Below are 18,850 nucleotides of genomic sequence, written 5' to 3'. Positions count from 1 at the left end.
GGATGAAAATGGATTGGTTGATGAGGGAGATGCTAGCAAAGAGGTGTTGGATGAAAATGGATTGGTTGATGAGGGAGATGCTAGCAAAGAGGTGTTGGATGAAAATGGATTGGTTGATGAGGGAGATGCTAGCAAAGAGGTGTTCGATGAAAATGGATTGGTTGATGAGGGAGATGCTAGCAAAGAGGTGTTGGATGAAAATGGATTGGTTGATGAGGGAGATGCTAGCAAAGAGGTGTTGGATGAAAATGGATTGGTTGATGAGGGAGATGCTAGCAAAGAGGTGTTGGATGAAAATGGATTGGTTGATGAGGGAGATGCTAGCAAAGAGGTGTTGGATGAAAATGGATTGGTTGATGAGGGAGATGCTAGCAAAGAGGTGTTCGATGAAAATGGATTGGTTGATGAGGGAGATGCTAGCAAAGAGGTGTTGGATGAAAATGGATTGGTTGATGAGGGAGATGCTAGCAAAGAGGTGTTCGATGAAAATGGATTGGTTGATGAGGGAGATGCTAGCAAAGAGGTGTTCGATGAAAATGGATTGGTTGATGAGGGAGATGCTAGCAAAGAGGTGTTGGATGAAAATGGATTGGTTGATGAGGGAGATGCTAGCAAAGAGGTGTTCGATGAAAATGGATTGGTTGATGAGGGAGATGCTAGCAAAGAGGTGTTCGATGAAAATGGATTGGTTGATGAGGGAGATGCTAGCAAAGAGGTGTTGGATGAAAATGGATTGGTTGATGAGGGAGATGCTAGCAAAGAGGTGTTGGATGAAAATGGATTGGTTGATGAGGGAGATGCTAGCAAAGAGGTGTTCGATGAAAATGGATTGGTTGATGAGGGAGATGCTAGCAAAGAGGTGTTCGATGAAAATGGATTGGTTGATGAGGGAGATGCTAGCAAAGAGGTGTTGGATGAAAATGGATTGGTTGATGAGGGAGATGCTAGCAAAGAGGTGTTGGATGAAAATGGATTGGTTGATGAGGGAGATGCTAGCAAAGAGGTGTTCGATGAAAATGGATTGGTTGATGAGGGAGATGCTAGCAAAGAGGTGTTCGATGAAAATGGATTGGTTGATGAGGGAGATGCTAGCAAAGAGGTGTTTGATGAAAATGGATTGGTTGATGAGGGAGATGCTAGCAAAGAGGTGTTGGATGAAAATGGATTGGTTGATGAGGGAGATGCTAGCAAAGAGGTGTTGGATGAAAATGGATTGGTTGATGAGGGAGATGCTAGCAAAGAGGTGTTGGATGAAAATGGATTGGTTGATGAGGGAGATGCTAGCAAAGAGGTGTTCGATGAAAATGGATTGGTTGATGAGGGAGATGCTAGCAAAGAGGTGTTGGATGAAAATGGATTGGTTGATGAGGGAGATGCTAGCAAAGAGGTGTTGGATGAAAATGGATTGGTTGATGAGGGAGATGCTAGCAAAGAGGTGTTGGATGAAAATGGATTGGTTGATGAGGGAGATGCTAGCAAAGAGGTGTTGGATGAAAATGGATTGGTTGATGAGGGAGATGCTAGCAAAGAGGTGTTCGATGAAAATGGATTGGTTGATGAGGGAGATGCTAGCAAAGAGGTGTTGGATGAAAATGGATTGGTTGATGAGGGAGATGCTAGCAAAGAGGTGTTCGATGAAAATGGATTGGTTGATGAGGGAGATGCTAGCAAAGAGGTGTTCGATGAAAATGGATTGGTTGATGAGGGAGATGCTAGCAAAGAGGTGTTGGATGAAAATGGATTGGTTGATGAGGGAGATGCTAGCAAAGAGGTGTTCGATGAAAATGGATTGGTTGATGAGGGAGATGCTAGCAAAGAGGTGTTCGATGAAAATGGATTGGTTGATGAGGGAGATGCTAGCAAAGAGGTGTTGGATGAAAATGGATTGGTTGATGAGGGAGATGCTAGCAAAGAGGTGTTGGATGAAAATGGATTGGTTGATGAGGGAGATGCTAGCAAAGAGGTGTTCGATGAAAATGGATTGGTTGATGAGGGAGATGCTAGCAAAGAGGTGTTCGATGAAAATGGATTGGTTGATGAGGGAGATGCTAGCAAAGAGGTGTTGGATGAAAATGGATTGGTTGATGAGGGAGATGCTAGCAAAGAGGTGTTGGATGAAAATGGATTGGTTGATGAGGGAGATGCTAGCAAAGAGGTGTTCGATGAAAATGGATTGGTTGATGAGGGAGATGCTAGCAAAGAGGTGTTCGATGAAAATGGATTGGTTGATGAGGGAGATGCTAGCAAAGAGGTGTTGGATGAAAATGGATTGGTTGATGAGGGAGATGCTAGCAAAGAGGTGTTCGATGAAAATGGATTGGTTGATGAGGGAGATGCTAGCAAAGAGGTGTTCGATGAAAATGGATTGGTTGATGAGGGAGATGCTAGCAAAGAGGTGTTCGATGAAAATGGATTGGTTGATGAGGGAGATGCTAGCAAAGAGGTGTTGGATGAAAATGGATTGGTTGATGAGGGAGATGCTAGCAAAGAGGTGTTGGATGAAAATGGATTGGTTGATGAGGGAGATGCTAGCAAAGAGGTGTTGGATGAAAATGGATTGGTTGATGAGGGAGATGCTAGCAAAGAGGTGTTCGATGAAAATGGATTGGTTGATGAGGGAGATGCTAGCAAAGAGGTGTTGGATGAAAATGGATTGGTTGATGAGGGAGATGCTAGCAAAGAGGTGTTCGATGAAAATGGATTGGTTGATGAGGGAGATGCTAGCAAAGAGGTGTTCGATGAAAATGGATTGGTTGATGAGGGAGATGCTAGCAAAGAGGTGTTGGATGAAAATGGATTGGTTGATGAGGGAGATGCTAGCAAAGAGGTGTTCGATGAAAATGGATTGGTTGATGAGGGAGATGCTAGCAAAGAGGTGTTCGATGAAAATGGATTGGTTGATGAGGGAGATGCTAGCAAAGAGGTGTTGGATGAAAATGGATTGGTTGATGAGGGAGATGCTAGCAAAGAGGTGTTGGATGAAAATGGATTGGTTGATGAGGGAGATGCTAGCAAAGAGGTGTTCGATGAAAATGGATTGGTTGATGAGGGAGATGCTAGCAAAGAGGTGTTCGATGAAAATGGATTGGTTGATGAGGGAGATGCTAGCAAAGAGGTGTTGGATGAAAATGGATTGGTTGATGAGGGAGATGCTAGCAAAGAGGTGTTGGATGAAAATGGATTGGTTGATGAGGGAGATGCTAGCAAAGAGGTGTTCGATGAAAATGGATTGGTTGATGAGGGAGATGCTAGCAAAGAGGTGTTCGATGAAAATGGATTGGTTGATGAGGGAGATGCTAGCAAAGAGGTGTTGGATGAAAATGGATTGGTTGATGAGGGAGATGCTAGCAAAGAGGTGTTCGATGAAAATGGATTGGTTGATGAGGGAGATGCTAGCAAAGAGGTGTTCGATGAAAATGGATTGGTTGATGAGGGAGATGCTAGCAAAGAGGTGTTCGATGAAAATGGATTGGTTGATGAGGGAGATGCTAGCAAAGAGGTGTTTGATGAAAATGGATTGGTTGATGAGGAAGGTAATTGCAAAAAGGCTCCAAAAATTTATTTGGCGATGGTTAAAAATCAAATACCACCTTCAATGACAGTTAGAGTGAAACATTTGATTCAGTGGTAGAAGATGCAGTGGCATTTCACTGCATTTAAAACAAATTCTATCGAACGACCCTAACCGGCCACAAAAATGTAAAAGAGATAAATTGATAAGATGGAATCAAACCGCGTTGGCGTTGCAAGCCTTAACGTATGGATGATACGTAATCTTGCTTATCATATGACCAAAAGAAAATTGATCGAGCATTGTTACTTTTGTATATATTTTGGTATTTGTTCATTTTTTCCGTTATTATACCATTGACAGCACGTGCGCTACATTAATAAAAATTTCTTGACAGATAGTGTGTCCTGTCAAACTGCGGGAAAGTATTTATAGTATTTTCCATGTTATTACAAATTGGGGCAAGGTGTTATTACAAATTGGGGCAAAGTGTTATTACAAATTGAGGCAGCTTTGAGTTATTACAAATTGGGACAAGGTGTTATTACAAATTGGGGCAAGGTGTTATTACAAATTGAGGCAGCTTTGAGTTATTACAAATTGAGACAAGGTGTTATTACAAATAGGGGCAAGCGTTATTACAAATTGGGGCAAGGTGTTATTACAAATTGGGGCGAGTATTACAAATTGAGGCAGGTATTACAATTACAATCATTATTACTCTTTTTAATTAATTAGGTTCGCTTTAAATATCGGGAGAAAAATCCATTGCTGAAAGTGAATTTTTTTGTAGATTGGTCAGCGATTTTAAAATTCATGTAGTTTTACGAGGGTCCTCTTTTGCCCAAAACATTTGTAAACTATTGGCGCTATAGAGAAAAATGCTGCCAAATGAAAACAAGCCGTTATGTTAATACACCAGTTCCGTGTATGTGTAACAGGTAAAGAGGATGTGTTGTTTTTCTTTTATAAAATTACCACAGGATAATGTCACATTTGCTAATCAATTATTTTTTTTATTTTATATTTCTATACAAAACCGTTTGTTTACTTCTTTCATTTGCGTAAAATGAACCATGTGATAAAGAATCCAACTCTATTAGATGCAAGTTCTTTTTCGCGTGTCGTTTTTTTACTGTTGGGAATACAAAATTCACAGGCAATAACTTTTATTATTCCTTTTAACTAAAATTAACAAAACAAATAACAAAAATGGAAAGAAAAATAATTTGATCCTTTTTTTAATACCATCACGTTTCTTGATAGTCGAGAAAAAATCGACATGCGCTGAATTTATCATTCGAAGCTGTTTGCTTTGTATGTTTTGTTATTAAAAATATAAAAAAATTTTTTAAACAATTTATAATTACGAAATTCAAAGCTTATCTCGTGAATGATCTTTAAATCCTTAGGTTAAAACTTGGAGGAAAGAATAAGGATACATGTGATGCTTTATTCAAACGTATTTTAAAGGACTTTATGGATTCTTTGTGGGGTTAAGCATTTTAATTAGTTTCCTTGTATGTTAAATTTAAATTTTAATACTTTATTTTCAGTAGATTTTGTGCCTTGTACATTTTAGGTGACATTTCCACCTTTTTTTTACATGATTTAAAGTTAAAACCTTGGTGAGGGTCGCATTACAGCACAATCACAAAATTTGGATTATGTACCTCATAAGGTACATTGTGGTGATTTTTAGGCGTCTTTGAAGGGGGTCTGACCTACACCCTCATACTTCGGTAAGTTTTTCAGAATTTTTAGCTTTTATGGGTATTCTTGCCAAAATTCTTGCCAAGAGTAGATGCATATAACGGATCATGCCCTATTAGCGACAAATTAAGAGACATGAACCGTACTACATGAAACTAATCAAAATTTTAAAAATAAACCCTGTTTTGGTAACACATAATTTTCCACACAGCGTTGAAGTATTTTTAAAGAAATCGTTCTGGATGGTTCCCTTGAAAAGTTTAATATCATGTGATACGCATTAAATTTCAGGTTAGTTGTAGTCCACATGTTCATGTATTTCTAAGCGATTGCCCATCCGTTGATGAAGTTTTTCTTTGAGGAGAACAAGTAATTCCCAAATACTTTGGGCAGCAAGAAAGAAAGAAATGAATTGGGTTTCTTTTTTTACATACATAATCTACAAAATCAACTTTTTATATTACAATGCAAACAAAAATATTTTCACATCATATATGTTTACAAAAACCATTTGTTCTTAAGTACCTTAATTCTCCTAAAGTTCGCACTCCTGTTATTTCCGTGAGCGTCATTTGGCGCGCCCAGTTGACGTGCACCTGTTTGTTTGTGGTATTTGCATTTTTTTTCAACTTATAGTAAAAAAATGAATTACTTGGGCGAGTGTCCTTAAAGTGGTTGAATGTTGGTGTTTAAACTAGCTTATACTAATTTGATTTATATCAAAGTTAAAGGTAATGAAATAAAAAAGATTAAAAAATCTGTACGAATTACATATGTGAAAAATATCTATGTCCTATAACTTATTTTTTTTGCGTAATTTCCTGCTGCGAAAAAAGGGGCGTTAAGACTTACGGGAATTAAGGTACCTGACGATTTAAAACTTATTATTTCATTTTTCTGCTCGTAAATGTCTGTTGAACGTTCCATTTTTATTATGCCGGCATTTCAGTTATGTGCATTTTATGCAACTTGCTTCATTTAAATGTTTCTACAAGTTTCTTCAATTTCAACCGCATCTTCTATTGATTAAAAATATATACAATTTTCAACCTGGCGTATTTGATTTCCGCTTCCGACGACGAGGCTTTAATACATTAAAACGTTTGAACGTGGAATAGGGATCAACAGTTGTAACCTGTTTTGAAAGAAATTCTTGCTGCATATGAGCAACTGAGTTTACAGTGTGAATGACACTATTGTTCAGCAACGAGCTAGTTGCTTCTTCCAAAGTTTTTTGTGCTTCTATTATTGTCTCGTTATCTGTTTTATTAGATAAAAGTGTTTCAAATTTACCCATCTCGGGATATGAATCTGCGGATTGCTGCTTCGTATGTTCACCTGTCTCCTCTTTTCTCTCCGAAGGATTAGTGAAATATGATTCTTTTGCTGATTTGTCGTCTGTAAAAGAATCAGACTCAGCTTGTTTTGAACTGCTTTCCATTTCAGACACTTTCTTTGAATCTTCAGTGGTTTTTGAGTTCTCTGTTGAAATTTGATGCAAGTTTTCATCTGTCTTTGTTTCTGTTTCTTCGTTCTTCGTAGTTTTATCGTTAGCATCACTTTCTTTTGCGACTGATTCTTCATTTGGAGACTTTAAAGTTGAACTAGCTTTTTCACTTGCGACTGCTTTACTTTCGAAAGTTGTATTTTCTGTTGATCCTTCACCTTGTTTGGTTGCTTCTTCATTTTTAACATTTTCATTCGAGTTTGATGAAAATGGAACAATGTTTTCCGTAGGTTGATTCGCTTCTTTTGTTAAACCAAATTCACTGTTGTTGTTCGTCTGTAAAGTTTCTTTTTCTTTACCTGCTTGTTTTTCGTAAGCTTCAAGTTTAGCTTTTGCTTCTTCCGTGCTTATCTCCTTTGCACTTTCATTCTTTGAACTCTCGTCTTGTTTTTCGTCATTCTCAGATGTTCCTTTAATAGGTTCAGCGTTGCTGACCTTTGAAGTTGGTTTATTTCCAACAAAATCACCTCCTTGAGCTAATTTGTCCATATCTTGTAGTGCTTTTTCAGCCTCTTCTCTTTCCTTCTGACTGTACTCTTTCATTTCATTATTTGCAGCATTCTGCTTTTCGAAATCCTGCTTTATTTCATTCATAATAGCATTTGGTTTGTCAGGATTCTCGCCTTTCCCACCCATCATTTGCGATATAAGTTTCTGTTCAATTTGATCACCACGACCTTGTTTATTGACAATCTCTTCCAGGGTGTTCGCTTCTTTTAAATCACCTTTGTTTTCGTCTTCATATGCCACACCAATCTCTGATTTATTTAAGGATTTTCCTTCACCAATGTGTTCGTTCTGCTCTTCTTTCAACATCAACTTCTGCGTTTCTTCAATTGACTTTTGCAGTTCTTCTTTTTCTTTCTCTTTAGCTTCTTTCATTTTTTCTCGATATGATTGTTTCTCTTGATCCAAAGTTTTCTCTTCATTTTTTAAGTTTTGATCTTGTTTTTCTTTGCTGTTTTCGTGTTCCTCACCCTGAGTGCTTTTTTCTTTTTCACCTTTATCCTCAAATTCGCTAACGGCCATATTACTCTCAGCCTGAGTGCTTTTTTCTTTTTCATCTTTTCCCTTAAATTCACCAACGGCCATACTGCCCTCACCCTGAGTGCTTTTTTCTTCTTCATCTTTTTCCTTGAATTCACTAATGGGCATTTTACCCTCCTTCGTTTGTTTGCTTTCCCCTTCATTTTCATTTGAGTTTTCTTTTGCTTTGTTTTCTTTTTTCTCATCGCTCAAGTGCACATCTCCCTGATACGATTTCTCTTCCATGTTTTGCTTTCCTTTGTCTTCACTTTGAGATTCTCGTTGACTTTCAGGAGTAGAGGGTGCGTCAGTAATTTTTTTATCATTGACAGGTGATTTTTCGTCATTTTGTGAAATTTCGCTTATTTTTTTATCTTGAGTGGCTTCTGTCTGCTCAGAATTTTTCTCGTTTCCTGTGGTATCATTTTTACTTTCTTTCTGGTCAGACATTTGCTTCTGTTCTGCAAAATGATCTTCTGTTGTAGCATTCATATCTTTCTGTCCTTTTTGTTCTTCCTTTATTGCGCTGTCTTCTTTTTGTTCCCTGTTTTCAACGTTTGAGTTTGAAGTCTGTCCATCTGTATTTTCTTTTTGTTCATTGTTTTGAAGAAAATTTTCAGTTGTTGCGCCGTCTTTGTATTGTTGCTCATTTGATGAAACTAGAGTTCGATTTTCTTTTTCGTTGGCTTCTGCAGTTTGTTGATCGGTATGTCCACTTTCCTGTTTTTCATTCTCTACTGTGTCTTGCGTGTTTTCCAGTGTGTTTAGATTCAATCTATTGTTAGCAACTTTAGCATCCTCTTTAACGCTTTCCCCATTGCTGTCTTTACTATCAGCATCTGTTATATTCTGAGTTTCACTACCAGTCTGATGACTTGAGGAAGAAGTTATATCATTTGTTTTCTCACCTTTCACTCCATCCTCTTTCCATGAAAGAGAACCTTCTTCTGATTTTTCTTTTTCTTCCTGTTGTTTTCTCTCTTTTTCAATCGCACTGAGTTCGTCACTCATTTTGTCAATTTCTTTATTGACTTCATTCACTTCATTATCGGTGGACGCTTTTTCGTTGTTTAAATTCTGATTATTTCCTGTGCTTGTTTTAATATCCGCGTTGGAATTATTGTCTTCTTTTGTATCGTTGCTAGTGTTTTTATTATACGATGCAGCGGACGTTTCTTTCATTTTTTCTTCTTCCTTTTTTTCGTTCGAATCTTCTTTTTTGACTTCGTCTGTCGAAATTATTGTTTCGTTATTTTTGTTTTCGTTCGAGTAAAAGTCAGCCGCTGTTCCGTTTGATTGTAGCTGATCTTCTTGTTGTCTCACTGCACCAGTTTCATCTAAATGCTTACCCTTAAGTTGATCAAGTTTCTTCTTTAGAAATGAGCTTGCCTTCATATACTTTTTCAAGATTTTCTCAACATCATGCTCTCGTTTTCGATTATCAGAATCCTTAGCGCTGTTCAATTTTAGTTCTTCGGCTCGTTTGAAACTATTTCCTTCGGTTAAAATTGTTTCAATGTTTTTTTTCGATGGAACAAGCGTTTTATGTTTTCTGTTCATTTTGCCAATCCTTGGAACAATAATTCCTCTATTTTCGGCAGTAACATCTACTCCCTCTTCGTCGTCCATTGATTCTGTGATGTTCCTTTTAAACAAAGCTAAAGCTTTAATTGGGTCCTCCTCTAAAGGTTTTAAGTGCTTTGGATCAATAAAATTGACTGAGCTTTGCTTACTTTCTTTATTAAGTTCCTTTAACACACTTTCAGCAGTTTGATGTTCCACTGTACTAGTTTCCAGTTCCTTTTGCACTGCATTTTGCGAATCGGTAGCCTCTGCTTCTCCATCATTTTCTTTTGCATTCTGATTCACTTCGGCAGTTTTTTCTTTCATTAGTGCTTCAAGTTCTTCCATTGCTTTGCTTACGTCATTTGTTAACGCGTTTGTTGAGTCCTCTGTTTGATTATTTGATGAATTATTATCAGTAACTGTTTGGTTTTTTGTATCAATAGATCTACCACTATTTACTTCTGGTGAGGTCACTTCTTTTTTATTTGAGTGAGAACTTTGACTCTCTTCCTTTGATTTCTCTTTAGTCGTTTCTTGAGGATCAGGAGTGTTTTTTCGTTCTTCTTCTGCATTATCATTTTCTTTCTTAGGTTTTTCCTTTTCTGGAGTAGGAGGTTTTTCTTTGTCAGGGTTATCCGGCTTTCCATTAATATTATTTGATTTATTTGTGTTTACGAATTCAACTTTATTTTCATTAGCTTCTTTCTTATTTTCGCTTTTAATAAATCCAGATTTACCGTTTTTTAGTTTTTTGTTTGTTGGTTTCTTTTTAGCATGGGATTGAACTTCTTTCTCGATTGTATGACCTTCGATATTTTTGCCGCTTTCTTTGGATGTTTTAGTTTCACTGACGCTTTTACTTCTCTCCTCGTTTTTTGATTTAGTCTTGTTAGTAATTTTTTCCTCTCTTTCTTCTTGTTGTTTTAGCTTCTCGTTGATTGCAAATGATTTTGTTTTATTTGCATTAGACTGCATTTCATCATTGCCATCTGTTTGTTTTAAACCGGATGTCAACTTCGTTTGGTCAACTTCCATAGCCGTAGCGACATTTGGACCTTCAATGTTTTTTTCTTTTAATTCTTTGCGGACGTCGCTTGGAAAAGCAGAAATTTCTGTTTCGGGTTTACTGAGATCTAAATGATTTGACGTTACTGAGGGAGGGTCTATCTTCTGAAAGGAAAATTCTTGGTTTTTTGTCGCAGAAACAGCTTCTGAAAATGTGATGTTTTCATTTTTTGCTTTTAAGACTTGAGGGAAGACATCTTCACTAGTTTCATTTACCTGCGAAGCGCTTTCAGTTAGTGGCTTCATTTGCTGTGGTTGCTGTTGTTGTTGTTCTTGTTGTGTTTTTCCAAGATTGTCTTCCGTGTTCAGTTGTTTCTCAAGCGGTTTTATGGCAAGCGATGCAACGTTGCTAATATTCTCCAATCTAGCAGATTGTTCATCTAAGGTTTTCAACATTTCAGCTGCGTCTGCCTTCTCTTTAGTAGTAAGAGAAAACAGATCTGATTGTGGTTTCTCCTGATCTGCAATTCCTGCTGTATGTTTCTTCTCCGCTGTCTTGTCCTTTCCATGCTTTTTTTTCAACGCCTTTTTTATTTTCTTTGAATTCAGTTTCTTCTGTACTGATTTATGTTTTGTTTTTACATTTTGTTTTTTCTTATTCTCTACCTTCTTTTTCTCGGGCGTGTTTCCCTCTTCTTGCCTTTCAATTGTGACCATACCTTCTAAATCTTTTGCTTTGTAGTTCTTCTCCTCAGCTTTTTCAGTATTGCTTTTATCATCTCCGCTGTAAGAAGCTGTAGTTCTGTATTCATCTTCAGATTGTTTTCCAGCAAAATTTTTGAACTCTTCATGGTATTCACCTTCGTTAAGTTTGCGATCAGATCCGTATTGTTCCTCGACAATCTCATTACCACCAAGAAACTTGTGAACACCTTTAACTAGTTCCTTTGGATTTTTATCTGCCGGCTCTTGATTTTCTGTAGCATTATTTGCAATCTTTGAACTATTGCTTTCAGACAAGAAGGATACGCCTTCTTCTTCATCAATAGCAGACAGTTTACTCTGATCTGACGAGCTGTCTGACTTCATGTTGGTATTGTTGTTAGAAAGATGGACGCTTGTCTTGTTTAGGCTGATATCCTTTGTTCTAATGCTTGCAGGCAAATCAGATTTTCCATTAAACAAGAATGTTTGGTTATTTTCATTGTTTCTATCTTGCTGCTCATTGGGTGAGTTTGATAATTCCTTTGATATGTGGCTTGTATTTTGACTTATGTCATCAGGATTTGTAAGAGACAATTTCTTATAAAGATTATTTCGTTCTTCTTTAGTTAATTCAGTTGAGTTTTTAGTATTTGAATAACTATTTCTATTTTTTAGTTTCCGTTCATCATCATCCCATTTAAGTTCTTCTTCTTTTTCCTTGTAGTCTTTAGATGTATTTTGTTTACCCTGGTTCTTGTCTGGTAATAATGAGTCATTTTGCACAGATTCTTGATGACCAATAGTGGTTTTTAGATCAGTTTGGTTGAGCTCTCTAGCTACATCATTAGCTAGAATTTTAGCATGTTCCAGTGCAGCTAGCGTTTCTTTTGCATCTGCGATCACTTCTTGATTTTCAATTTTAGCTTCGTTTTTAACATCTGTTTCATCCATGATATTTGTTTGGTTGGTATCTGTTATATTCTGAGCGTTCGTCTCTTCCTTTCCACTTTTCTTCTGGCAAGCATCCTCATTGCATTTTAATTTTTTTTCAACATGTTTCAACTTCTCATTTGTTTCCAGCGAATCTCTTTGTTTCGACTGATTTCTTATTTTATTATTTTTCTTTTTATCAGAATGATGGAGTTTACGCCGCAATGCTTTTAACTTCAGATTCCTAGCCTTATTTTTCTCACTACCAATCTTATTAGTAAATGGGCGATTTTCTTCTGATTTTGCTGGAGCCCAGGCTACCAATTTTTTCAGATGACGATCTTTTTTTTTCGCATTCTCGTGGTAAACATATTTCTGCCATTCTTTGGACTCATCGTCATTGGATTGATTTGAGAACGTTGATGTTTTGTTTTCCAGTTCGATCTCGGTTATGTTTCGTGTTAAGTTGTTATCAATGGAAGCGTATACCTTAACAAAAATTATTCAGATTAATACGTTACGACTAGTTTCAAAACCAAGGAGGTTTTGTGCTATTTCACTGCTGTTTCATTTAATCGCCGAGTTCAGGACTTTAACGCTGACCTTAATCTGTAGTGAAAAAATGATTAAATGATGGTAAAAGCGTCCAGTCCCGCCTGATGTTTTGTGTTTTTGTTGAAGAAAGGGTAGATGCAGGCGAACAGAAATAATTTTAGGAAACAATAAAGTAAGTGTAAAACACAAGGTATGAAAAAAAAAGAAAAATTATTGTGTAAAATAATGAAGCTGGCTACTGAGTTTCTAGATCAGTAAGCTAGTTAGCTAGCAGGTATCAAATGAGTAGGTAAAAATATTTTTGAACATGATGTTTATTGCTTTTTATTATTTGACATGTTTGTTTTGTCCATAATTACAGCTAGTTGTGCTAGTGGGAATGCTGATAAAACCTGAAATGCCTGTACATAAATGCCACATTTAAAACGCTTACTACCCAAAGTTTGTTTTTGAGCTGATCGATAATCATTAAAAATTTTGATGTATACGCCTAGCACATATCAATAAACGAAAAAACCTCTTGCTTATTATTCCCACACAAGTACACAAACTGTTTCAACAATAAAAATCAACTAAGGATTTTAAACAGGAAACACTTTTTTCATTTAGTGAAGCTATTTACCTTTTCCTCGTTTTCTTTATTTTGCTGGACAGTACTATTTGTTTCGCTTTTGTCGGTTGTCGTAGTATTTTTCACGACAGCTGCATCTGCATTATAAGCTTTTACTACCACATCAGTTGAAGTCTTGTTATCTTGCGATACGTCTGTTATATTAGTTACTGCAGGTAACAAGTTAGTTAAACTAGTTGTATTTGACATGTTTTCAGACGCCGGTAAGCTGGTTTTACTTTCAACTTCTTTTGTCTGTAAGTTACTGTCCATGTTTTCAGTACCTTGTATAACATTGTCGCTCTGTGTGGAATTCTCATGCAAAGGTTTTGGCTTGTTTCGTTCTGTTTTAATAAGTTTTACGTTTTCTTTTCTTTCATCATCGACCTGACGAGAAAGATTCTGCGTTTTTACAGGTTTTATGTTCTTTTTGCTTAACTGGGTGGTATTTGCGGGTGCTTTTGTATTGCTTGATGCGTCTGCTGTTGATGAGTTCGTGGATGAAAGCGCTGTTATGTCATACTTATCCATGCTATTTGCTTCACCCAACTCTTCCTCTATGACTCCATTGCTATTCTTAGGATTTTCTATTTTTTTATATTTATTAAGGATATCTTGAGCTTTTGCTACATAGTCGGTATCTTCGATGTTATTTTTGCTATATTTTGTTACGGTTTCGCCTTGTTGTTTTTCAACTTTTTCAATGATCGCATTTGCAGCATCTAAATATTTGTCATGCGTCAGTTGACTTTTGTCAGAATTACCAAATCTTCTCGACAGCTTGTCGGCTCCGTCAATACTACTACCACTTTTGACATTGTCGGTTTTCTGAAAGTTTTCTGCCATTAAATTTTTTAATTCGTCGAGTTTTTTCAACACATGACTATTAGTGGCATGATCATCCGTCGTATGATTTAATCTACCTTTCCACGTTATATTGGAAATTTGTCCACTCGAATTTTGTTTATCTAAAATAAAGTCATTTTCCAAAACTATTGAGTTATTTTCGTTTTTTCTTTTAAACTTATTGTTCTGCAATTTATTTAAAAACTTGTTTCCTTCATTTAAAGAGTCAATATCGTCAAATTTATTCCCTACGCTCTCATTTTCAGCTACCACTGTTTTTTCCTCGTTTTTTGTTGCACTGTCTTTTATATCCGTTATATTATGTTTAGCCATAGCTTTGTCTGGAATATCATCTTTGGTTTTAGCTTTATGTTCGTGATGTACTAAGACTAGCGGATTCTTTGTATCACCGGGTTTTAATAACAAGTCCAAGTTATCATTTTCAAACGTGATATCTGCTGAATCTTTTGATGCTGTGATGTCTAACTTTCCTGCTTCATGGTCGACCTAAAAATAAAAAAAATTTTCGAAGTAATGTTGTGGATTATGACTTTCGACTGTGCCTTCTCTTGTATTATTCTGAAGGACAGAACCGGTTTCTCTATTTTCTTACTGCATAGACGGTACTGACAACCTATTAAATTGGATATTTTCAAAAAGAATATTTTAATTCTCTAAAATTTAGTTACATAAAACTCTTGACCAAATGTTGTTGAATTGATCGTGAGTAGAGTAGTACTAAAGAGTATTACCAAGTTTGTTTCATTGTATTAGGTATTTAATGGTAAAAATGAGTAATTCTCTAAAAAGAGAAAATAACGCCCAGCGAAATCTATTAAACATGGTCAAAAATTTAGTATACTACAAACTAATGCCATCTATTTATGGGAGAATATTAACTTTTATTAGGTTATAGCAGCTGTCAATCATCATAAGAATGCAACTGGAGAAAAAGTTGGTATGGCATCAATTCCATAACAGATCTTGATTTTAGGCTCAATAGTGTGTACTCAGTTTACAAGTGGGATAGATAGATAAGAATAAAGAGTTTAAAATAAGGATGGTGTAGCTGGTAATACCAGGCTTTTATTAAGTCTGATATATTTCACACAATGACTTTTACCCTTGTCAAATATGTATCATCTGACAATTCTGTGATCTTTATTTCCAACTATTAGAAAAAATGGCTGGTCTAGGAGGCAGCTATAAAAACACCAAAGAGCCTTAGATAAACAACGATAGTTAAAGATGTTCTTTCTATTCATTGGGTAAGCCGTGGGTTGATGAAAAAGACTTTAATAAGCATGTTAAAAATTTATTGTGTAACCAACTTCACGTAGACACAACTGAAACATAAGTTTTCCACCCTACTTGTTGCAAGACGTTGAAAACACGTTAAGGTCAAACTTTAAATAGACGTTGGACCAATCAACAAGCCAACGTCTATTCAACGTCACATACAACGCTTCTTCAACGTTGGTTCAATGCTCAAGTGTTTGCTGGATCAATGTCAGATCAATGTTGATATGTTACAAAATCACTGTTTTTGGTTTGTTCTCACGATTCTATGGCCAGAGATATGCTTAATCTTAAATCAATTTTTAAGATCTTCTTCTTAATACGCATCCCCTATAAAATTATAAGAACTAAGTGGCTGAGGTTGTTTTTTGACCTCAATTCTCCTTTAAGAAAGATATGACGAAAAAGCGCTCATCATTCTTATATAGATTATGCTAATGGCCAGTAACGAGCATTATTATTTACACTTGTGTAATAAGAAAATCTGCATTTCAGCTGAGGTCGCATGTGTGTTTTACATATTTCAGCCTCAAATATTCTTAATTGTGTTTTTCCAAGAACGAGGGAAATATATATTCAGATTTACGGACGATGATGACTCACAAATAAATCTTAAGTAATTCTAGACATTGTTTTGTTCTTATATTCACAATGGACCAATTCCATGATGTATGCTTATGTATGCTTATAATCAAATAATTCAGAAGAAAAAGGAACTGATCATCTTTCGTACCTAAAGAATATCGCCAATAAAGAAACGTGTTATAAAAAAACCTACCTGGAAATGAGGTTTTTGTAATTCTTGAGATGAGGCTATTGCAATTACCCATACCACTCGCCAGAATATCATCGCGAATTTCATCAACTTGCCTATGACGTAATCACTTGTTTACACATGTTAATAAATATTCATTATTTTGTTATTATTTTGTTTATTATGTTAATAATAAAGTAAAGTTTATAATTTGAACAAAGCTCATGATTAGGTTCCTCTGTGCCGAAGTTGGCCTAGTGAATATGAGTTTGTAGGCCGCTGTGAAATTGAACATCTTTTACGTTCTTTGAACAAAGAGATAATTGATCTTTTTATGCATGAGTAATTAACAATAAGGGACATGCTAGCAGAATTCTAAACACTCGAGAAACAATATTTAACAACTTTTTTACTACACTCGACACATAGACGCCAGCCCCATGTTATTTGTATGAGTAGTAATTTTTTGAAAAACAAGTTTTAATTATTAAAAATTTTAATAAAATATGTTCTTTCTGTTTCAACATCATATTTGTTTGAGCGGTAAAATATTATGTTTTTTGGAAAGATTTTTTCTTCTAATAAAATTTTGTCATTTTTTTAAAACGAAGTATTAATTAGCTCATTTTTTGACTTCGCTTAACATGAACATACGTAAAGTCGAACTAATTTCCCCAGGAGGTTCGAGTTATCAGGAGTTGACTGTAATTCTAAACCATACAATACCTTAGGTAGGACAACAATCGATAATATGGTATTTGAGTGCAGAACAAATCCTGGAATTGATCATGGTGTCTGTTTTTAGCCCACATGTCAGCTATTTTACGATTGATTACGATTTAAGAAAGTTGTAAAGTTAAAATTCCAGACCTAGAGATATACTCTATTAAAATCCAAGATGTTTAGCTAGCTTAGGGACGAAGGGATTAAAATTGAATTTCCATGTAGTTGTACACAATGGTTCATCATGGGGATTTCTCCGAAATAATGAATTCTGTTTCGCAGGCTAAATTAATTCCTAATATTAATAAAGGATTGCCACTTCAGTGTTGGAATCATTGTTATCAACGTGGGTCCTGTGTTCCTAATGTATACATTTAGTATACACCGGCATTTTCTACATAATTGCCCTAACATGGCATAGCTTGACCCGTAGCTGTGGTAAAGGCACTTGCTAAACATGTGGTTCGAACCACGGACCCTGTTATTACGAAGCGAACTAACAATAACCACAAGTGTGTCCATATTGGATGTGATGATCCACCATTTAACAGATGTGGTTGTGGCAACCTGGCACTGGATCGTTGACAAAAAGGCGCTTGTTTTCCGATGCCAAACTTGCTAATATGCGAAAGAGGAGCGAGTACCATTCTACTATTGCGATATGTATTACCACGGGACACAACATAGAACGCTAATACGCCAATTCAGAATATACGCCACAAATAACTCAAGCTGGTTGCCACATATTCTTTGCGTTCGAGTGTCAAAATTAGACATCTAATTACGATACCGAGCAGGGACATCTAATTACGATACCGAGCAGGGACATCTAATTACGAGACCGAGTAGGGACATCTAATTACGAGACCGAGCAGGGACATCTAATTACGAGACCGAGCAGGGACATCTAATTACGAGACCGAGCAGGGACATCTAATTACGATACCGAGCAGGAACATCTAATTACGAGACCGAGCAGGAACATCTAATTACGAGACCGAGCAGGGACATCTAATTACGAGACCGAGTAGGGACATCTAATTACGAGACCGAGCAGGGACATCTAATTACGAGACCGAGCAGGGACATCTAATTACGATACCGAGAAGGGATATCTAATTACGAGACCGAGTAGGGACATCTAATTACGAGACCGAGTAGGGACATCTAATTACGAGACCGAGCAGGGACATCTAATTACGAGACCGAGCAGGGACATCTAATTACGAGACCGAGCAGGGACATCTAATTACGAGACCGAGCAGGGACATCTAATTATACGAGAACGAGCAGGGACATCTAATTACGAGACCGAGCAGGGACATTTTACTTTCTAAATGTGTCTTTCTATTGTAAAATTTGAAATACAGTAATTTTTTAAAAAATTAGGGCCCACCTTAAAAATGCTCCTTACCAGGCTTACGTAAGTAAACAAAAACAGAATTTGTGAAATTAATTCCCAGGAGCTTTTCCTATTTCCAGCGTCTTAAGAAGCAGTGGCCACTCTACGTTAACCTTGCGCGTAAAAATTAAAATGCTACAAAATGTTAGGTACTATGCATGTTTTACAGGAATGCAACTCTTTTTACAGATTCAAAGTTGTTAGATGTTGGGTCTGTTTTGTGAGAAAATGGCGGATATTGTAAGCTGATGGAATGAGGTAACATTTATATCAACCTCGTCGCCAGGGGCTTGTGGCCCCTAAGCCTTTTTACGGAGTTGTATTTATATGAATTTTGAGAAAAGAGAAAGAAAGTTGTTAAATCTGCTTTTAAGAGGAGATTAAAGGAGATGTTTTAAAATTGAAAAGAATTGAAAATAATTTTTTTAGAGCCACGCAAATATTAATTAACTTACGGTAGTATTTGTGAATTTATGAGGCTTCCAGGCTAAAGGTTGGCAGACAAGAACAGAACAGAGAATTAAATTGAAAACAGCCTTGAATGAGTAACAATTTCATATTTTACAGACAGGATAAAAACGATATTAAATGCCCGATTTACTTCTTTTATTCGAGTTACAGTCCGTTCGTGGCCTAATTTTGATATTTTATGGATTTCAGACGCGTTTTTTCTATATTAGAACCACGCGTTTTTGTCC

General features: G+C 36.3%; 1 protein-coding gene across 1 annotated transcript; it reads right to left on the bottom strand.

The window, feature by feature from the left end:
* Window positions 1-5,641: 5,641 nt before the first annotated feature.
* On the bottom strand, window positions 5,642-17,692 carry LOC130623382 (putative uncharacterized protein DDB_G0282133). The gene is made up of 3 exons (XM_057438859.1): window positions 16,052-17,692; window positions 13,141-14,481; window positions 5,642-12,452 (listed from the first exon to the last, which is right to left on the bottom strand). The coding sequence occupies exons 1-3, from the start codon at window positions 16,133-16,135 to the stop codon at window positions 6,270-6,272; spliced, it is 7,608 nt and encodes a 2,535-aa protein (XP_057294842.1). The 5' UTR covers window positions 16,136-17,692; the 3' UTR covers window positions 5,642-6,269.
* Between the last annotated feature and the right edge of the window lie 1,158 nt (window positions 17,693-18,850).

Source organism: Hydractinia symbiolongicarpus, chromosome 13 (assembly GCF_029227915.1).
Source record: "Hydractinia symbiolongicarpus strain clone_291-10 chromosome 13, HSymV2.1, whole genome shotgun sequence".
Classification (NCBI taxonomy): Eukaryota; Metazoa; Cnidaria; class Hydrozoa; order Anthoathecata; family Hydractiniidae; genus Hydractinia; species Hydractinia symbiolongicarpus.
The sequence above is the reverse complement of the archived record's forward strand: the minus strand, read 5'-3'. Positions and strand labels throughout refer to the sequence as shown.